This window comes from Paramormyrops kingsleyae, chromosome 22, assembly GCF_048594095.1.
Source record: "Paramormyrops kingsleyae isolate MSU_618 chromosome 22, PKINGS_0.4, whole genome shotgun sequence".
Classification (NCBI taxonomy): domain Eukaryota; kingdom Metazoa; phylum Chordata; class Actinopteri; order Osteoglossiformes; family Mormyridae; genus Paramormyrops; species Paramormyrops kingsleyae.
In genome coordinates this window covers 22013693-22034362 of record NC_132818.1, presented here as the reverse complement: position 1 = coordinate 22034362, position 20670 = coordinate 22013693, and the positions used below count along the sequence as shown (strand labels likewise).

At 47.3% G+C, this 20670-nt stretch overlaps 1 protein-coding gene across 1 annotated transcript in view; it reads right to left on the bottom strand.

The window, feature by feature from the left end:
• Positions 1-4885: 4885 nt before the first annotated feature.
• LOC111856733 (glutamate receptor ionotropic, NMDA 2C-like) overlaps positions 4886-20670 on the bottom strand; it is a 36294-nt gene continuing 20509 nt past the window's right edge. The window contains exons 5-13 of the mRNA XM_023836926.2: positions 18252-18463; positions 14477-14645; positions 12647-12800; positions 12386-12511; positions 10954-11183; positions 9950-10110; positions 8604-8791; positions 7990-8222; positions 4886-6601 (exon numbers count right to left, since the gene is read on the bottom strand). Coding sequence (XP_023692694.2) covers positions 5093-6601; positions 7990-8222; positions 8604-8791; positions 9950-10110; positions 10954-11183; positions 12386-12511; positions 12647-12800; positions 14477-14645; positions 18252-18463 — 2982 coding nt within the window. The 3' untranslated portion in view covers positions 4886-5092. The remainder of the gene's footprint in view (positions 6602-7989; positions 8223-8603; positions 8792-9949; positions 10111-10953; positions 11184-12385; positions 12512-12646; positions 12801-14476; positions 14646-18251; positions 18464-20670) is intronic.

Sequence of the window (20670 nt, the reverse complement as noted above, 5' to 3'; positions counted from 1 at the left end):
GCAGCGTCTATTCAAGCTGGGTTTTATTTGACGGCCCGACTACAGCTAATGCAATATGTGGGGGAACTGCAGCTGAAGTTCGGCGAAAGGCGGCACCATCGTTATCGGGTCGACGTGGCGTATGGTGATGAGGGAGTGGAGAAAAACAGCTGGACGCTGTTTTCTGAAAAGATGTCGGCGGAATCACTGCCGTTTCCACTGTTCTTTCATTCCTGTCCGGACATGGTGGATAGAGTTTTTCCCCCCCTCCTTCCTCCACCGAGGGCTGCTGTGGACTTTAATCACAGCGGGTGATGGTCCCACAGCGACCTCTTAATGAGGCGCATGTGCCCGTTGGCCGTCGGCAGGGGGCCGTGAGCCAGAAACCCTCCCTGGAGACAAATGTTCATCAGGTGTTGCTGATCAGACTAACACACAAAGCATGAAACAGTCCCTCAAGTTTGATTAGGGGGAAAAAAACTCCCGCTTGTGCTTCCATAACGATAATCTGAGATGAACGGTGCGGTGCCGCTGAATTTAAACGGGGAGGTAGCGCCTGCAAGCAACGAAGCAGATCGGATCGACCCTGTGACGGACTCGGCAGGCGCCTAAATGAGGCGTTAATTACTGCGCGGAGTGGGTAAGATTAGCTTGAAAGTCAAGCGAGGTGAAGATGCCTTTTCACTTCGAAAAGGATTATTTCGGTATTAAAAGACCTACTCAGCGACGAAGCCTGTCTCATGTTCATTGATTCGTCCTTTTCATGTGTTCAGGAACAGTCCCTCCCTCCCTACGACATTCATTCTGAGGAAGATCTCCTACATACTGATAACGCATCTAGCCCTACAATGACCTACTAACTTAATCTTTTTTTGCGAGGTGGGCGGGAAATCTCCAACCGCTTAACAACCTGATGATGCAAATTAATATGAACCACTTAGAGTTTCCCGAAAGTTAAACGGAACAAAATTGTATTCTCCTTTAAAACATTATAGTCCTGTTTTTTTTCCCAGGCAGCTTAAAATGAATCTCAATTACTCTTCATGAAAGTTATTGTTTCTGTAGACTTAATTCTGCGAATAATGTGGGTTAATTCAACTGTGCGCAGTGTTTACCATTGTGACAGAGCTTGATGGTTTGTATTATGCATTCATATTTCCAAGCCAAACGTTTAGGGTTTGAATTATAACCGTCCCTCCAGACTTTTAAATGCTCATAATGTCTTTATCTGGCAGCACGTGGTCAGGGGGGCTGGTTATGATATATTGCTGATGATTTCTCTCTGAACCACTCTCTTGCTTCCATGGAAATTTCATCTACGTGTGTTGAATCATTTATCAAGTACGGAAATTGGTTTGTCCTCCTATCAATCCTGCTTTTTTCATCTGTAGGAAAAAAAAAGCAACATCTCGTTCTCTTCCCACAGTCCCTCAGGTCCACTGTTCTTTCCGTACAATATAACCGTGAGTACGCTGATCAGTGTGCTGCTCATCAGGTCCACTGTGTCCCTTACGTACAATATAACCGTGAGTACGCTGATCAGTGTGCTGCTCATCAGGTCCACTGTGTCCCTTACGTACAATATAACCGTGAGTACGCTGATCAGTGTGCTGCTCATCAGGTCCACTGTGTCCCTTACGTACAATATAACCGTGAGTACGCTGATCAGTGTGCTGCTCATCAGGTCCACTGTGTCCCTTACGTACAATATAACCGTGAGTACGCTGATCAGTGTGCTGCTCATCAGGTCCACTGTGTCCCTTACGTACAATATAACCGTGAGTACGCTGATCAGTGTGCTGCTCATCAGGTCCACTGTGTCCCTTACGTACAATATAACCGTGAGTACGCTGATCAGTGTGCTGCTCATCAGGTCCACTGTGTCCCTTACGTACAATATAACCGTGAGTACGCTGATCAGTGTGCTGCTCATCAGGTCCACTGTGTCCCTTACGTACAATATAACCGTGAGTACGCTGATCAGTGTGCTGCTCATCAGGTCCAGAGCCATTAATCATTGATGTCTGCAGTAAAAAAATTAACTAAATATATTTCTTTTTTATTGTGGCTACAGGACATGGTGTTTGTGGCAGTGATAAAATTTTGAGTCATCTTTTCATTTAATAGAGTCACTAGATGACTTCTGGCTAATAAAATTACTCTTTCATTAAACTATAACTGTTTAATTAAACATGATGCTCATTTGCTGGATTTGGGCCAGACTGAGGCATTTGGGATTAGAGCCTAGAGTCACTGGGAATAGGTTCAAGTCTCAGGATGGCACAGATGTTGTAACGCTTAATAAAGGTGCTTGAATTTTTCAGTCTCATTCATAACAACAATTCAGGATTGGTAATAGTTTTTTTTGCTTTGGACAATGGCCTTTAGCAAACCACTAAATAAGCTATTTTCTGTTTTGCGATGAATGTTTGTGTCCACTGCTCTCTGCCAAAAATCTGTGACACGCCACGGTTCTGACACATGTTGCATGTCCGTGTCTGAAACATGCAACACTGAAGAGTGGAAAAATGAGATGCCACGTCATCTACCATGATGCCTAATGAAGGACAGCCATTTAAAAAAAAAAATTAAAAATGTAGTCCTTGTGGAGCCTGGGAACATGCAGGTGAGGCCCCAGGTAAGACAGTCCCCAGGAAGGGTAGTTAAGCATGGCCAATCACAGACAAGCAGCCTCCCTGTGATTGGCTGGCAGTGCCACTGTCATGATAGGGGTCTTACAGTTTGAAAAACTTTTTAAAGGATTTATTTTCAGGAAACAGGTGAATAAATATTGTACCAGCTAAATTGTTCCCTGGTACACCGCAGTATCAGTTTTATGAATGTTAAAATACCATTTATAAATTAATATTTAAAAAATAACAACCAGAGCAGTGGAAAGAGGAACTTGCTTGCCTGTTAATATTTGACGTTTTCCCTGCATCGCTGACTGATTCTGAACATGAAACCAGTGAGTTCCTTTATATTCAATACATAGATAATAGGCTTCTATTTCTTAATTAATACCTTCAATTCATAATGACACCTGTCAAGTATATCTGACAGCAGCTGTTTGCTTTTAGCCCAGATGCACAACATGCACAATTTAAGAAGAAAGGATAAATGGATAGAGCACAGAAAGTGATTTACAGCTTACCCTTTTCTCTGCAGTCCTCTGGCGTTTTCATCGTGGTGAGTTTGCTGCTGTTTGCACAGGGCCCCGCTGGGTGTGAGTCTGACGGTGCCCAGAGTGCATTACAGCGGCTAATGCTTTATGACCTGGTGTTGCGCGGACTGACCTTGCTATGGTGAGATATGACCTACTCAACACCACTCTCCGTACAGCAATAACCCCAAACCTCAGGTCATTCTCCCAGAATGCCGCTGTACTTGGGATATGACTCCTCGATGTAAACTTTGATATCTCTATTAATATAATTCTGTGTTTTCTTGTTATTCTGGGCATTGCCATATAAATAAATGGCAATTCAAGTCGATCAAACGAAAACGATTTAATGTATATCAATGGGAGTTTCATGCACACAAATCTGTTTTGCTTGGGCAAATTCATTGTCTACGCAGGGACATTACCACATTTCCCACAATGCAGCAGTAACCTTAAGTCAATCCAGTCCCAAAACCAGCACAAGGGACTCTTGGGAATTCCTGAGGAATGAATGAACCGCCCATTTCACGGCTAAATAATTGTCTTTCCCTCTCTTTTGTAAATTTCTGGTGAAAGCGATGCAGATCATTTACCAAACAACCAATCGATTGCATAATGACTCGCTAATGAACGACATACAGACATAAAGTGGATTAGCACTAAGACCCATATAGAAGTCACGTTGAGGTCTTCGCTCAGCCTCCTTATGAAGCATCGTGGCATTTTAGGGACGTGCTCGTTAAAGCTGACATTCAGTCGAACAAAGAGGTCATTTAAAACAAGTGCTTCTCCCCATCTACGCTAAAGGTCCCCCGTGATTTCATTAAGAGTGACTCCCCTGTCCCACTCACACAGCGAGGGAACTAACGGCAATCGTCAGTCGCCGGCGTGGTTGTTCTTGTTAGGAGCTCAGTTAGAAGGTACCACTTTTTAATCTGCACCGTGCAGTTTGTGAGAGCGATAAGAGAGCGGAGAGGTGGAAAGTCAGTTTGATGTTTGTGTTTACGTTTAATTTAGCAGGTGCTTTTCCTGAAAGCGACACTTTTTTTTTTTGACAAAATTGGGTCAGACACCTGGAGTTCTGGGGGTTACGGATTTTGTTCAGCGGCCCAACAGTGTGGTCATTCTGCCGACCCTGGGATTTGAACCAGCAACCTTCTGGTGCTCTTTCAGGGCCACTGTGGTCTCTAGACACTGGGTGACATTTCACAGTCTAAACTGGATTACTGTTAACACTAGATCTCTTATTCTAACTAGATCTCTTATTCTAACTGGGAGTGGCAATCTGCTCCTTACTATAATTAATGGGTCTGGTCAATGGCTAATCCGTCCTTTGGATATAATCACCATGGAGTCCATACACTGTGTCACTCTCCTCCCCTGGTGGTCACTAACGTCAGTGTGTGCGATTGGCCGGAGCTTCCCCAGCATGGGGTGTGGTGAGTGCCTTTCTGAAATGAAGATCAAAGCCGTGAAATTTGAAAAGCCCCCCTTCCCGCCCCCCGGGGCCCTCAGCCATTTATTTTACAGTGAAAGACCTCAGAAATACAGTCTTCAAAATCAAACTGAAACCACGATGCACACGCTACACAAGCCCAGTCCAAGCCAACCTCCCCCCCCCCCACCCCAACATACACACACGCATGACATCCTCAGAAGACGTTTCAGTAAATCAACCATAAAGGAAAAAAAAAGAAACAAATTAGGCTTTCAGATTCATGATAAAAGAATGAGACTGTTGGAATGGGGGGGCGGGGGGGTGGAGAGCCCTAAGCACATGGTGTGTAATGTCCCGTGTGGACCTGTGCGGGGCGCTCTCTCTGGGTTCACCCTGTCCCAGCGCAAGGCCTGCCCGCCCCCCCCTCCCCGCAGCAGGTCAGCAGCACACATTCCTACACTTCCCCTCCTCAAAGTCAGAACTTCCTGATCGCCCCCCCCGACCCAGTCAGCTCAGACTTCTGACTCCAGGCTGGACACTCTAGCCCAAGGTTTGGGCAGGTGGGGGCTCCCCGCGCCACGTGGCGGCAGCAGGGCCGGCCGCCTGGGCCTGCCCCCCCCGGCCGCCCCTGGCAGCGACATACTGGCGTGGTCCCTCTTGGCGCCGTCGTAAGTGCCGCATGGCATGCGCCTGTCGCCGGTGCGCGTGGCCAGTGGGACGGTGCCGTCAGGGCAGGCTCCCACGCAGGGGAAGATGTCGCACGTTTCCCGCGAGTGCTGGTAGAAGTGGGAGGGGCCCATGTAGACGGGCAGGTCCGTGTAGGTGTCCAGGTAGGTGGAGTAGTGTCGGTGGACCACAGTGGAGCGGCGCAGGGCGGCAGCGTTCTGCACCACTGCCTCGTGGTAGGAGGGCAGCCTCGTGGACGGAGTGTACCTGACACGCCCCCCTGTGTAAAGCTGGCCGTGCGAGGGGCTGAGGTAGGAGTCGGGCCTCAGGTAGCACAAGCTGCGTCCCGTGTCCCTCCGCAGCGCCCCCGGCTGGGGCCCTGACGGTAGTACCACGCGGGGGAATAGGTCCGGCTCGTCCTCCGGTCGCCGCAGCCGCTCGCCTGCCCAGGTGGCCCGCAGGAAGGAGGCGCGCCGGTTCAGCTTCTCCTTCCCCACTAGCGGCGCCTCTTCTAGCCCCGGCTCCTGGTACGGCTTCACGCAGGAGGAGGGGCTGGCGCCGGGGCGGAGCTGGGGGTGGCCGTGGGCGTGGCCGTCTGCCAAGGGACCGTCCCTCGGCTCAGGTAAGCAGGACGACGCCTCCTGGTAGTCGTGTCTCACCCGGGCCTCTGGCGCCCCCGTCAGGAAGCCTTGGGAACTCTTCTTCCAGCCCGACCCCTCCTGGCACAGTCTCCGGCAAGGCGGCTGCCTGTGGTCTAGGTAGAGGTCTGGCACGTGAGCGTCGTCGTATGAGGTGAAGGGGGCGGCCCCAGCCGGGTGGCGGGTTCGGGCGCTGACGGGTGGCGCAGGATCCCTCATGGCCAGGTGGGGGCTGCTGAGGCTGGAGACGGGAAGGGCACGCTCATAGAGCGCGTGGCGCCCTCTAGTGGGCAGCGTGTACCGCATTGGCGTGGGCCGCTGTCGGCCAGCCATCGCCCTTGACTTCCCCAGCAGTGGCTGAGTGGCACTGTCACCATAGTGTCCCGGATAGGCCGGCGAGAGGCACGGAGACAGGTGGTTGTCCGTGATGCTGGGGATGTAGGGAAGGCGTCCGGGGTAATAGTCACCTGCTCCCCCCACCCCCGCACGGGCCGGGGCCACGCCCCCCGCAGCCAGCTCTCCGCGCCGGCCCCAGTTCTCGATGGTGCGTGTGGCATGGTCCAGGGAATCCTCCACACGGGCCGAGGAGACCATGTCCTTCGCCGTCTGCAGCATCTTCAGCATGTTAGCTTGCGTGTAGCCCGTGGTGACATCGGGGCTCTGCAGGCTGCCGTCGCGATCCGCCCCCTCCACGCCGCTGAAGCAGCTGTAAATTCCCTGCGGGGGCAGCGGGGCAAAGGATTGTCACATGACCCCCCCCAGTCACGCCTTGCCATATAAGTCCCAGGGCAAATTAAATATTCATTTGCTGTACTGACAAGTAAAATGAAGAAAATGTAATTCCGACACCACGAGTGAAATTAAATTTTTGTGGCTAAGGTCTCTTAGGTGTAAGTTAAAAGGCTTCCTGTGTGTGTGTGTGTGTGTGTGTGTGAGCGGGTTTACCTATCCTTATGGGGACGTGATAAATATCCGTTTTTTTAGAGGGAAAATTTTTTATAAAAATCAGTGACTGCTATGAAAAATCTAAAAATGCAAAAACTCTTGTATTTTGTTAGGCTACTTATGGTTATGGTTAGGGCAGGGTAGGGGTTAAGGTTGTCATAGTTAGCGTTAGCATTTTTCCCATTGAAATGAATGAGCGGTCCCCATAAGGATATGTTTACCCTACATGTGTGAGTGTGTGTGTGTGTGTGTGTGTGAGTGAGTGCATAGCCCTGCACAAAATTATCCCTTTTCATATTTCAAAAGAGGAATAATCAGCTCATCGGTGGCTGTTGGATTAATTCTCGCTTCTGTCTGTTTGTTTGCTTTCCTGCTCATTTCAGGAAGCTGTTAATTTTGCAGACCTCGTCCCGCCTGTAAGCGTTTCATCACAGCTTGCCCCTTGACTTCACCTAAAGGAAGGCTTGTTTGCAGTAAAAATGGTCTTTACAACTCTCTCTCTGGATATAATCGAAAGCATGACAAAGTTGCGAATGAATTAGTTTGCGTGTTTATTACTTTTTTTATTCTGTGTGCTGCGTTGCCCTGGTTAAACAAGAACGAAACTCCATTTGGGTACAATTTCTTAGCAGTCAATGCACTTGCCTGCCCTCTAATTTAGTTCTGTTTGTTGTTGTGTTTTGTTTATTTTCTGAGCTATATATTTTAATCTTTAAAGGGGAAGTGGCTCGTTGCTCGAGATTGAAAACCGTATTTGCAGCGACAATCACCGGCCAAATCTCCACAGTCGTTGTGGCCGAGTGTCCACCCACGAATGTATTTACACACCCGTACGAATGCCCCACACACTGGGTTATTCTCTCAGACCCGCACGTCCGCACTGCCCCACGCACTGGGTCATTCTCTCAGGCGCGCACGTCCGCACTGCCCCACGCACTGGGTCATTCTCTCTGGCGCGCACGTCCGCACTGCCCCACGCACTGGGTCATTCTCTCAGGCGCGCACGTCCGCACTGCCCCACGCACTGGGTCATTCTCTCAGGCGCGCACGTCCGCACTGCCCCACGCACTGGGTCATTCTCTCAGGCGCGCACGTCCGCACTGCCCCACGCACTGGGTCATTCTCTCAGGCGCACACGTCCGCCGGCGGCATCCCCCTACCCTGCTGATGGCGAGCAAGCAGTCCAGGCGCTCCGAGCGCCGTACCGAGTGCCGCAGCTTCCAGTAGAGCAGATGTTCCCAGGAGAACACCAGCAAGCTCAAGCCCATGGCCACCAGCAGCATGTAGAAGACCCCCGCCATGTTGTCGATGTCCAGCTTGGAACTCATCACCTCCTTCTTCTCATTCCGGCAGATCCCGGTCAGCCAGACTGTCTGAAGCTTCTGGGTGTCACCTGTGAGGAACAGACAGAGTAGGCTGAGACCAAGCTGTGGGACCTCTTCATCATCCTCATCATCATCCATAGCTATAACCGTGAGCATTACCACATTAGCATACGTGTGTTGAATATTCATCTATTTTCATCCATCCATCTCTTTTAACCGCTTGTCCAGTGCAGAATCACGCTTCGTTAATTTCCATTTTTGCTTAATTATTAGCTTCCTGCACATTGTTTCCCGGCTACACTTGATAACGACATCACAAATCAGTTTACTGCAATCGTAATTAGCGTTTACGTAAATGGTGCTATCTCCTAATAATGAGCTGATTACTCAATTGATTAAATTCTAGATCTTTCTGCAGAGGCACGGCCGTCGGCCGCCGGCCTGCTCACCGTCAGCCAGGAACTGCAGCAGCGCCAGGTCGATCGGCCGCTTCCAGCGAGACTCCTTCTGCAGGGCTATGCCGTAGCCAGTGGTGGCAAACACCTTGCCGCTGCCGATGGTCACCAGCTTGCAGCCCTCGTCTTTCCCTGCCATGTAGTTCAGCACGGCTGCGTCATAGATGAAGGCATCCAGCTTCCTGTCAGCACGGGCGGGGGGTGTCAGAGAGTGAGTATCGGGGGAGTATTAGGTGGCTGCCACATCATTAGGCAGTAACATGAGAGTATTAGATATGTAATGCTTCATTATGTAGTATTAGGTACATAACACATACAGCATATTAGGCAAGTAATACCCCCTAATGGGAATATCACCTGTCATTATGCAGTAATATGAGAGTATTAGAGGTGTAACTTATGAATATGAAGTATTATGAGAGTATCGGACAGGTAACCTCTCATTATACAGTATCAGATGGGTAACCTGTCATTATGTAGTAATGTATAATTATTAGACATGTAACCTGTCATTATGCAATAATATGAGAGTATTATAGAGGTAACCTGTCATTGTGCAGTAATATGAGAGTATTAGATGGATAAATTGTCATTATGCAGTAATATGAGAGTATTACAGAGGTAACCTGTCATTATGCAGTAATTTGAGAGTATTAGACAGGTGCAGTAATGTGAGTATTAGATGGTTGACCTGTCATTATGCACTTATGCAGCAATGTGAAAGTATTATAGAGGTAACCTGTCATTATGCAGTAATATGAGAGTATTACAGAGGTAACCTGTCATTATGCAGTAATTTGAGAGTATTAGACAGCTAAGCTCTTATTATGCAGTATCAGATGGGTAACCTGTTATTATGTAGTACTGTATGAGTATTACACAGCTAACCTCTCCTTATGCAGTAATGTGACAGTATTAGACAGGTGCAGTAATGTGAGTATTAGATGGTTGACCTGTCATTATGCACTTATGCAGCAATGTGAAAGTATTATAGAGGTAACCTGTCATTATGCAGTAATATGAGAGTATTACAGAGGTAACCTGTCATTATGCAGTAATTTGAGAGTATTAGACAGCTAAGCTCTTATTATGCAGTATCAGATGGGTAACCTGTTATTATGTAGTACTGTATGAGTATTACACAGCTAACCTCTCCTTATGCAGTAATGTGACAGTATTAGACAGGTGCAGTAATGTGAGTATTAGATGGTTGACCTGTCATTATGCACTTATGCAGCAATGTGAAAGTATTATAGAGGTAACCTGTCATTATGCAGTAATATGAGAGTATTAGACAGGTGCAGTAATATGAGAGTATTAGATGGGTAACGCTCCCTTACCCTGTTTTGAGGCTGTTGAGCGCATCCTCCACACCCTTCTGGTTGTACTTCACCATGTGGGCATGCATTTCTGGGTAATTGCTGCGGATGTTCCTCTCCGTGCTGCCGTTTGGGACCGTGCCGAACCGAAAGGGTGGGTACTGCTCCTGCGGCTTCTGGAACTGTGGCAAGACAAACGGACAAAGGTGAGGAAGCGAGGAGTCATCAGCAATCTGCATGGAACCATGTGAAGATCCGGAGGATGAGGAACATCCAGCATAACGGCATTACAGCTGGACATGAGGAGTTTTTGTCATTTTTGCTTTGGATGAAATACCCTCCCTGAATCCTTTTTACTGATACTGGGCTTGTCATGGTTGATTCAGAGGACATTAATATCAGGCACAGACAACAGGGAATTTTATTCTAAAACTGTACAATCCTTACTGTTTAGAAGAAGGAAATATTTACTAAAGCAATCCTGTTTCAGCACATTGCCCAAATGACTTATATTCTCCTGCGACTTGAACCTGCATTTCAGAAGCACTTCTGAAACCATCCATTTAAGGTATGCAGAAATAAGAAATGTTCCGGAACGTTCTTCTTCCCTTCCTGGCTGCCTGCGAGACACCTTTGGATGTTTCGCCGAAGTTGGCATCTTGAATTCACAAAGGATTTGCATGGACCCTCAGTGGGTGAATGTATCGTGGAAGGAATCACAATCGAGTCTGGAGTCACAGTGTGTCTATAACAGAACTTTTCTATGCCCCGTTCAAAATTCTGCCTCCGGACGCTTCCAGAAGCAAAAGAATTCAAGATGAACTTCAGAACTGAAGATTTACAGGTAGACTGTCAGTCAGAGCTTAAATCACGTTCATGGTTATGTATAAATAAGTCTGCAGCAGTCGAGTGTGTCCACAAATCATTCCTACAACACATTGCTTAGGGCTCCTGAAACTAGAGCAGCTCACAGGCCCTACGATCTGGAGTTTTGCCTCCCCTGATACGGGTCCAGAACCACATACCTTTTTGTCACTGAGCCCAGAAACAGTGTCGATGTACTGCTCCTGGATCATGAAGGCGGCCAGGTTGGCCGTGTAGCTGGCCAGGAAGATCACGGCGAAGAAAGCCCACACCAGCACCATGATCTTGCTGGTGGTGCCCTTGGGGTTTTCGATGGGCACAGAGTTGTTGAAGACGATGCCCCACAGGAGCCAGACAGACTTCCCAATAGTGAAGGTGGGACCGCCGGGATCTGAGGAAGGGGAGGTGGATACTGGTGTGAGGCGCTGACAGTATGTTGGGGATGAAGTGCGGTTCAGTGGACTGTGATCAGAAGGTCGCTGGTTTGAGCCCCACCTCGGCAGAATAGTCACATGTCTGTGGGCCCTTGAGCAAGGCCCTTAACCCCCAGCTCCATGGGCACCACTGTAGGTGGCTGTCAAGCTGTACATGTGTGTTATGGAGAGCAAAACTGGGTAGGTGAAAAGGGAATTTCCCCATGGGGATCAAGAGAGTGTCATTGTTACTATTAAATTACTTGATTCTCTGCATCCTGATTCAGAGGCACCATAAATGAGGGAAAGTTAGGATGATTAAAATTTGGAATGTAATTGGATTGGTCTGGTTTGGGGGTCCAATATCTCTAACAGCACCCCTGTCCTGATTTCGAATGGTCAGTTTGGACTGCTGTAGACTACTTAATTATTAACTTTAATATATCAATATTATATATATTTGATTGAGGGGAGACTATCTAAAATTAATGAAATAATTTAATACCAAGCAGCAACTGCACCTTAATTTGTATGGTGCACACAATTAAGCCTTATTTTTTTTTTTAAATGCTCTGTATTCCAATTTACATTATTTTGGATGTTTATATCGTTTACACGGTTCTGCATAATTTTATCAGACCGATACAGACCTGTTCGTATTTAAATTAACAGAATTTTTATTTTAACATTTGGGATTTTTCGTTAACTGATGGGGAGTAACACGGCCGTCAAGTGAGAAATTGATACCAAAATTTGCATTTTAATTGAGCTGCATTTGTTTATATGGTATTTAAATATCTTAACACTGATGTCCTTTTGCGAAATTGCTGCCAGTGTTTTTTTAATCTGGATCGAAATGCCTGTATATGATCTGTCCGACATGTTTATTTTCACTGCTGAAAACCCACTGTAGACTTACTTTGAATCCTAATCCTTACCCAAAGTCACTAAACAAACTTCTGGACTGATTCAGACTTTGATGGTTACAGTTGCTGTGTCTCCCGAACAATGACTGAAGAGTTATTTTGTCTTGTCCTCCAGGAAACCTAATCACTCTAAAGTTTGCTGGGTCATTATAAGTTGCATTATAAGCTGCTTTGTCTGTATTCCTGTATTAGTTGGGATTATTGCAGTAGTGCATATGTATGTACATATATAATACCGAGAAAAGGATACTCACCTTTAGCACTAATGAGGCTGCGGTTGTAGCCAACAGGGCTGAAATACTCGAAGACGAACACAGTAACAGCCACCACGGTCAGGCACATGACGAACATCATCACCCACACGGCTGGGCTGTAGGGTTCTGTGGCGGGGAAAATAAATCTCTCATGCTTCTGAGTATATCATTCAATTCGTATGCCCTGATTCCTCGAGAAGATCACATGATAGAGGTCATGAGTTTCTGATTGGGTGACACGTTTGCTGGAACCTCTCTTACCCAGGAAGGCAGACGGCGAGACCGTTCCGTTGCTCCTAGCGACCATCACGCTGATGCCAGTCTCCACAAACGGTACGGAGAAGTCGATGATCTCCGAGCGTTCCTCATTGATGGTGAGAGAGCCGATGGCCATGTCTGCACGCTTGTAAACCACCTGTCCCAAGAGAAGCAGAGAGAAGGTGCTTTTGCTCTTCAGTGAAACCAAGTGACAAGATGCCTTCTCCTTTCAGAATAACTTTATAGCTACATTTATTTATTTAGCAATTTTGTTCAAAGTGATGTACAAGACCAATAATATATTGCAACGATACAGCTGTCAAGGAGTGAAATATTTTTTTAAGGCGATCCATAGGTCCAAGGTAGTATACGTATCATGAATCGGACAATAACTGTTAGACTGACAAAAGCAATGAAGGAGTAAAGTCCTGCTGCAGTAGATTTATCGTCCACCCCGTTTGTGCGGCACGAAGAGCTGCAGTAAATGTCAAGTCTGTAAACACGTAAGAAAAAAATACATCTGCCAGCATCACTTACAGCCAAAAAAGACCCCAGATTGCACTCTTCCAAATGAAGATAGTAACAAAGCTTTTAGACAGAAATAAAGGTAATACTGTAGTGCAGTGGTTCCCAACAAAAGCATGGACTATCTCGGGGTCGCTGAGCACCTCACTGGGAAGCACTGCTTCACAGAAAGTCTTGGGCCACTTGCTTCATTTTATAACAATGTTGCAAATTTACTGGTTTCATAATAAAAGTCCATTGAAAAGCAATGTTTAACATATCTACACATATCACCCGCACAGATATTATCCTTTTATTTAGTGACATAATTTTTCCGACTGATTCATTCAGTTCGATTCTTGCAATTTAGCTATTAATTGCAATTGTAGTCACTGGCTCCCAAAGGGATACTAAACACAAATGTTTGGTGCTTTATGTTATTGCAAAGGTGTTACTAATTAAAAAGCACCCAGTGAGACTGCTGTGAACAAAAAAATAAAGTACTGACCGATATCTTTACTGAATGGAAAGCAAGTGTCCAGTCTAAGGACAAACATCAGTAGCAGCAGCTGTATCTGGCCACAGCTCATGGACCTTGTCTGACAGGGATGACTTTGGTACCTTGTTTGATTTTGCTCCTAATTGCGTCTCCATTGTATTATCTCAGCTACCTTGTTATCTTCTGCATCCACTATGCAGGCTTCAGTGGTAAATCTGCCATTTCTGTTACCCCCATGCCACCCCACCCCCCCAGCAGGGGATGGCTTGTCTGGATTTCGTCCCAACAGTCCAGTTTTCAAGCCCTCTGTTCCGAATGCAGTTGGGCAACCTTTTCTTGGCCCTTCTAAGCCACTATTGAGATATAACGTCATAATTCTCGTCTTTGGTGGTACGGGTGTGTTGTATATAACCCTCATACCCCGGTTTTAATGTGCGTCCGCCTTCTTGGGGAAGGTGTCCTAGTTTTTTAGGGTCATGCCAGTGGTCACTGTACTCCCATCTGATGCTTTGTTTTGGCCACACAAGAATTTGATTTTACATTTTAACATCAGAATCAAAAGCATGTCGTTTGTAACGTTGTTCTCTCTATGGACAAGTTAGACTATTAGAATATTTTGTTAATCAGTTTGTACAGAAAATATTTGCAAATGTTAATATATGATTTTAATCAAAAGGATCAATCTATAAAAGGGACCACAATGCCAAGAAGGAACCAACATTTACCCATACAGACACCTTGTGTGCGTCTCATCACACCTGTGACTTGGCACAGATGGCCAGATGGCATTAGGTAGTGCGGCGAACCCCCGGCGACTCCTCATTCCTCACCTCCCCAATCATTCCGTTCCAAGTTCCCCGGACCAGCTTGCCATGCTTGCCGTTGGTGACCAGGTAGAGGTCGTAGGAGAACTTGATGTTGCGCGACAGCTTCTTGAGGATGTCGATGCAGAAGCCCTTGCAGCAGAGCTTGGTGTAGGGCTCAGTGTGACCGATGATGCTGTGGGCATGTTAGCACGTTAGCATGTTAGCACGTTAGTGTTTTCCTTGCACCAAGACACTCTCACAGTGGCACAGTTATAGAAGCGTTTATGTGCATTCTCAAGGAAACAACAGCGATTCTCCTTCTGGGATTTGAACCCATAACTGTTTATGTGCTGAGTTCAGCACCTTTATTAGTAGGGACTGCAGGTGTGTTATGTTTTTATTGAGTCAGGAAGCCCTAGTTGAGGGACTCATATTAAAATTAAAAACGGCACTGTCGTTGTGCTGTCCGTAAATCAGAGCACACAGATTACCGGCTAATGCTAACATTAGCGGCCATCGGAGGGCGGCGGAAGATGCTAAGGCTAAGGCTAATGCTAATGCTAATGCTAGTCGGAATCCATAGGATGTAAGTAGCAGCAGACCGGCCGGCCTGTGTGACGTTGGAGATAAAAAGGGGGAGGGGGGATGGAGAGGGCGGAAAGAGCAGGCAGCGCGGCATGTCCCCCGCATTATGTCACCACGGCGACAGATGGAATGACAGTCGGGGACGACCGCAAGCAAATCCGACACATTAATCAGAAACAAACAAAGGAGTAAAAGTCGTGGCACAATGCTGGATTAGCGGCTGGGCGACCCGCCTGCTGGGGGTCATTCCCTCTCGCCCTAAGCAAACACAAACAGCTCAGCTCCTCTGATAAACCCTGATTATTTGGACATCCTGCTCATTTTATCCCCTCTCACTGAGCGCTCCTGATCCTTTTGTGTGCAGCATAGGCGCTCCAGCGATCAGTGTCATCTGATGACCCTTGACCCTCGGAACAAATCTCAGTGCCCATAATGGAATTAAAGAACAGACTTGGCTGGAGCAGTACTATGCTGCCATGCTTCAGGTGTCCTGGAGAGAGCCAGTGAGAATAAAAACCAACTGGAGATGCCTGATGGCGGGATTAACAGGGATGAAATGGCAGGGATGCCTGCGGTTCTGCAGTAACCTGATTACTGCACTATGGTGGGGCTGGGGGCGGGGCTACCCACCACACTCTGATGCCCTTAAAGGGACAGGCACCACCAAAGACTACTTGCAGCTAGCACCTGGCACGGTCCAGCACAAAGGACTGCTTAAGCAGCAGCAGCAGGTGGTGTACTGGTTAAGGAAGCGGGGAACCAAGGCCTGCAGGCTCTAAATCCCTAGATGGTGATGCTGTTATACCCTTGAATAGAAGCCACATACTTTCTTAATGATTTATTATGTGTAATAAAACTAAATTAAAAAATTTATATAGAACATCTTTAATAAACATGTCCCTGCAGAAGTAATATGTACATTTACAAATATACCGCTTCCCTCCCGATGACTTGTCATGGTTCCCATGTGAAGATCCTGCACCATAGCTTTTAATGTGAATTTATGTGGTTAGGCAGCCAATCACGTGAATTCAGGAGGAGGACATGTGACCAGCGGAGAGCATGGAACCCATCTGGTGCAGAAGCACTAAATGCTGTCTGCTTTATTCAGTTTTCTCAGGTTTGTGAATTTCAAAAATACATCTAGTCAAAATAAGCAAATTAGATTATTAATGGATCGTTTTACAGTTTGAAAAGAATGTGAGGAATGGTGACCTTCAGACACCTTCAGGCCTTGTTAGCTAAAAAAAAAAAAAAAAAGCTTGTTAGCTAAAAAAAAACCTTTCCTTTCTCTTGTCCGAAAGTTCAAGTTAATGAAACAGGCAAGTGGTGTGAAAAATGGAGGAAGGGAGCAGGTGTGTGGAAGTTAGATGAGATACATGGACGGGAAGGAAGTGGAGGAACTAAGGAGCCAAACAGCGGGATGTAAATGAACAAGAAGGAAGCGCAAGTGGAGTGAAACAGAGGGCACAGGAGATGAAGGAACAAGAAGTACATGAACTAAACGAAAAGGAAGGAAATATACAGGTGGAGAGAAACAGGGCACAGGAGATGAAGGAACAGGAAGTACATGAGCAGAAAGGAAACGCACAAGTGGAGATAAACAAAAAGTACATGAACTAAACAAAAAGGAAGGAAATATACGGGTGGAAGGAAACGGCACAGGAGATTAAAGAACAGAAAGTAAACAGGAAGGAAACATATGAGTGAAGGGAAACAGAGGGAACAGGAGCTAACAAACCGAAAGTAAATAAGCAGGAAGGAAACATACGAGTGCAAGGAAACAGAGGGAACAGGAGCTAACAAACCGAAAGTAAATAAGCAGGAAGGAAACATACGAGTGCAGGGAAACAGAGGGAACAGGAGCTAACAAACCGAAAGTAAATAAGCAGGAAGGAAACATACGAGTGCAGGGAAACAGAGGGAACAGGAGCTGACAAACCGAAAGTAAATAAGCAGGAAGGAAACATACGAGTGCAGGGAAATGAAGGACAGGGTAGCTAAACAAACAGGAAGAGAACAAAGCAGGAAGGAAACACATAAGTGTAGGAAAACAGGGGGCTCAGGGAATAAACGAAGGGGATATAATCAAACAAAAAGGAAAGGGGGAGGGTGGCCATGCATGCATGTCCTTAAAAGGGACAGCCCTCAGACTCCAGATCACATGGCCCAATGTCCAGCAGCACATGGGGAACCGCACCTGGCCTCCTGCCACCTGTCCCACTGCCCAGAAAAGAGGAGTATGGGCCTCGGTTAAAACTGTGAGTGTCCATTACTGAGGCAGAGGCACGGCAGCGATCGATTTGCCGGTCTCTTTCAGCAGCCCTCTTTCTTTGACTATATGATTTGTGCCTGTTGTTTTTTTATTTGTTTGTTCGATTTATAAGGTTTTCTACAAACTGCATGTAAATCAGTTCTTTTCTGACATCAGTAGGTACTTGCCGGAAGATCTGTGAATAGCGCCACAGTCGGCTCAATCGTTAAATAACTGAAGCATTTATAGGCTGTTGTGAATCTGCAACCACGGGAGTCATCGTGGACGAAGGAACGATCCAAGGGCCGCCTGCTCCTCACTCATTTGGACGATATGAGTACCTCCGTGTCAGACTGGAGCCTCTGTGCCATCAACTTTACTTCTTCGGTTGTCATACGACAGACCATAAAATCCTCCCTTGACCCTTTACGAGGTTTTAATCAGAATGTTTCCGGGAAAGATCAGGGTTGGTGGCTCGTTTTGCACAAAGCAAAGACGTTAATGAAACAGATACCATCGAGCTGACGGTCAGCAATGAGGCATTTTGTGGCCCCCGCGTGCGTTTCTCTGCACGTTCTTGTGTGCGCACTCTGCAGGTTTCACGTTTTTATCGTCAGGTGTTTTTGAGGGACACAGTGAAATTCTTGTGCCATGTTTGCGGGGGAGGGGACAGGTGCACGGGGGGGGGGGGGGGGGGGGGATGTGCGGACAGCCACAGAGCTACACAGTACTAATAAACTGCAGAAGTGGAATTGATGATAGTGTCCAGTATAATAAAATATAATTAATTAGTACATCATTTATACAGAATGGCCATAAAACTGGGAGAAAAGGAACAGCGGAAGCACTAAAGTGTGTCGGCTGTATTCCTTTGTTAAGGGAAGGAGTTAATCTCACCCCCTGCCCCCTCCCCCCAACCCCAACCCCTGGTCCTGGGGCCCCCGGCGCGGCGGCTCTCACGATTCCGTCTTGTTGGACTGGCGCCGGCAGGGTACGGTGTTGCTGACGCAGGTCCCCGTGGCCGGGTCCACGCTCTCCACGATGACGAAGGGCCTCTCCTCCAGCGTGGCCACCGTCAGATGCCGGTTGTCCGACACGGGCTGCATGTAGCGGCCATAGCGAGGCCACACCGGGTAGCGCGTCTGCAGGATCCCCATCTCATAGTTCCCCACCTGACGGGAGGGTCAGGGGAGGGGGTAAGATCAGCACCCCCACCGCAAAATCTCATCTCAGGTGCACAGCAACGCATTCTCGGGAAATCTGCCACATCCAAATAATGGAAAAACAGCAGGTACAGGTTTCGCCTGGACAATATCTAATGAGATAGCATTTAAGGGTAATAACTGAAGCATGCCTGGTCTCCTAGAACACAGGTGCATGCTGGGATTGCCAAGGTGCACCAATACAACCTGACATTGACTGAAAATCCTCAAATATAACCCTTTCAGGCTCAAATTAAGTTTTAGTAACGACAGGACAACCAAGTCCTGCAGTGGTACTTCTGAGTAAAAAAAACTCATAAAATATGTGTGTGGGGTAATAAGGTAGTTAGTTTGTAACTGTTGCACATCAGCAACGCCTGCCTTGAGAGGGATAAGCAGACAAGACAAATTAAAGCAGGTACTATACATAGTGTGTTTGATTCCCAACAGATTTTTTTGATTACTTAATTTCTTCATTTAGTAGTTTTTGGACAAAAAAATCTAATTATAGACAGTGACGCAGAATCTGTGTAATGATGCAAAATAATTTTTGGTGATTAGCAATGTAATTAAACTGATAACATTTCATTAAAGCAGATGGGAATCACATGGAGACATACAGTATAGCTAGGTTTCACACGGGGGGTGAAGGTCCATTGAGTGGGTCTCCATCCATTGTGATAGAGGACTGTTTAAGATGCCCTTACCGACATCCAGCGCAGACACACCATCATAATCCGTCATATCTTTTTTATTTGCCAGGACAAAAATGTTCTGAGGGCAGAACGAAAAATGATTCAGAGTGATAACCAATCAGATTGTAGAGGAGGTGGGTCCAAGCAACTAGAGGTCCAAGACAGGAGGTGGGTCCAAGACATCTAATTGGTTGGTCCCACCTTCTCTAGTTGCTTGGACCCACCTCCCCTTCAAACTGATTGGTTTTCTCTCTGAACCAATCATTTTTCGTTCTGCCCTCAGAATATTTTTTGTGTAAGTAAAACTCCCACAAGTTGCCAGGACGCCCTCCATTGACCATACCGAAAATGAATTCATCTGTTGATTGATTGGCTCGTTTGTCTGGTAACCTTTTCGCGTTACCACGCAATCACTTGATCGGTGTGCCTAAGCTTTTCCTGCCCTGAGGTGCTTCGCTCCCTCTGTTTCCTCTCGCCCCGCTGTGACTAACTGCGCCCAGCTTGACTACTGCATGTAAAATGCCATATGTCGGGGGGGGGAAATGGAAGCCAGGCAGGTCGCCACCGCATCTCCACTCCGCCAACAGACGGCTCCATCTCCACCGCAGTGAAGGGCTGCTTCACCCCTTTACAAATGTTGGAACAGCACGCTGGCCTCGTGCAACCACTACGTTTCACGATGAGAGAATACCGCAAGGCCGCTTTCTCGCCGGGCCATTTCTTCTCTAGTTATACGCCTCCATCGCCCGTGCCTCTTGCTAAACGCAGCATCCACGCCGCGTCTGATTTGTGGGCCATTACACCATGTGCTGTTCTCAGGTGCTGGGAACCCGGCTCAGTTTTATGGACGTCCGTAAGTTATAACGCGCCGTGTGAAATCGCCCCGTACCACACCGGCGCCGAAGGACTCCGTCCTTCAAACTGTCATGCTGTTTTCCTAGGTGCGGCTTTCCAACCGTAGCAAATTGAAGATTCAGGTTGTGTCCGAGCGCCGGGGGGGACAGAATCAGTCTTACAGGGATACAGTGGGGCACCGTGCTTCTTAAAGGGACACGCTAATTATGAAGGATAAGCACGGCTGCTGCCGCTAATCTCGCATATAGGTCCCAGGTAGACGTCTGGCAGTGAATTTCCCTCCGCTGTCGTCGCCCATAACCAAGGGCCCAGAAGCATGATAAAAGTTCAGGACGGCTGTTTTTTTTCCCACCCAGATATGAGGTGGGGAGGGGGGGGGGGGTTGGGGTCTCAAGCTGAGCATAAAACGGAAGGATGAGAAATACCGTAAAATAATATGCCAGGAATTGTTTGCCGCTTGTCCGTCTCCCGAGACACAGATGTGTTTTTATGCTGTCATTCTGACGAGAGTAAAAGCCGAACCTGGTACATTTATATCGTTTTCAAGGTAAACAAAGTGGTGGCTCCAGCGTGGGGGCTCCGGCGTGGGGGCTCCAGCGTGGGGGTATGGATCCTGCTCCACGTGCA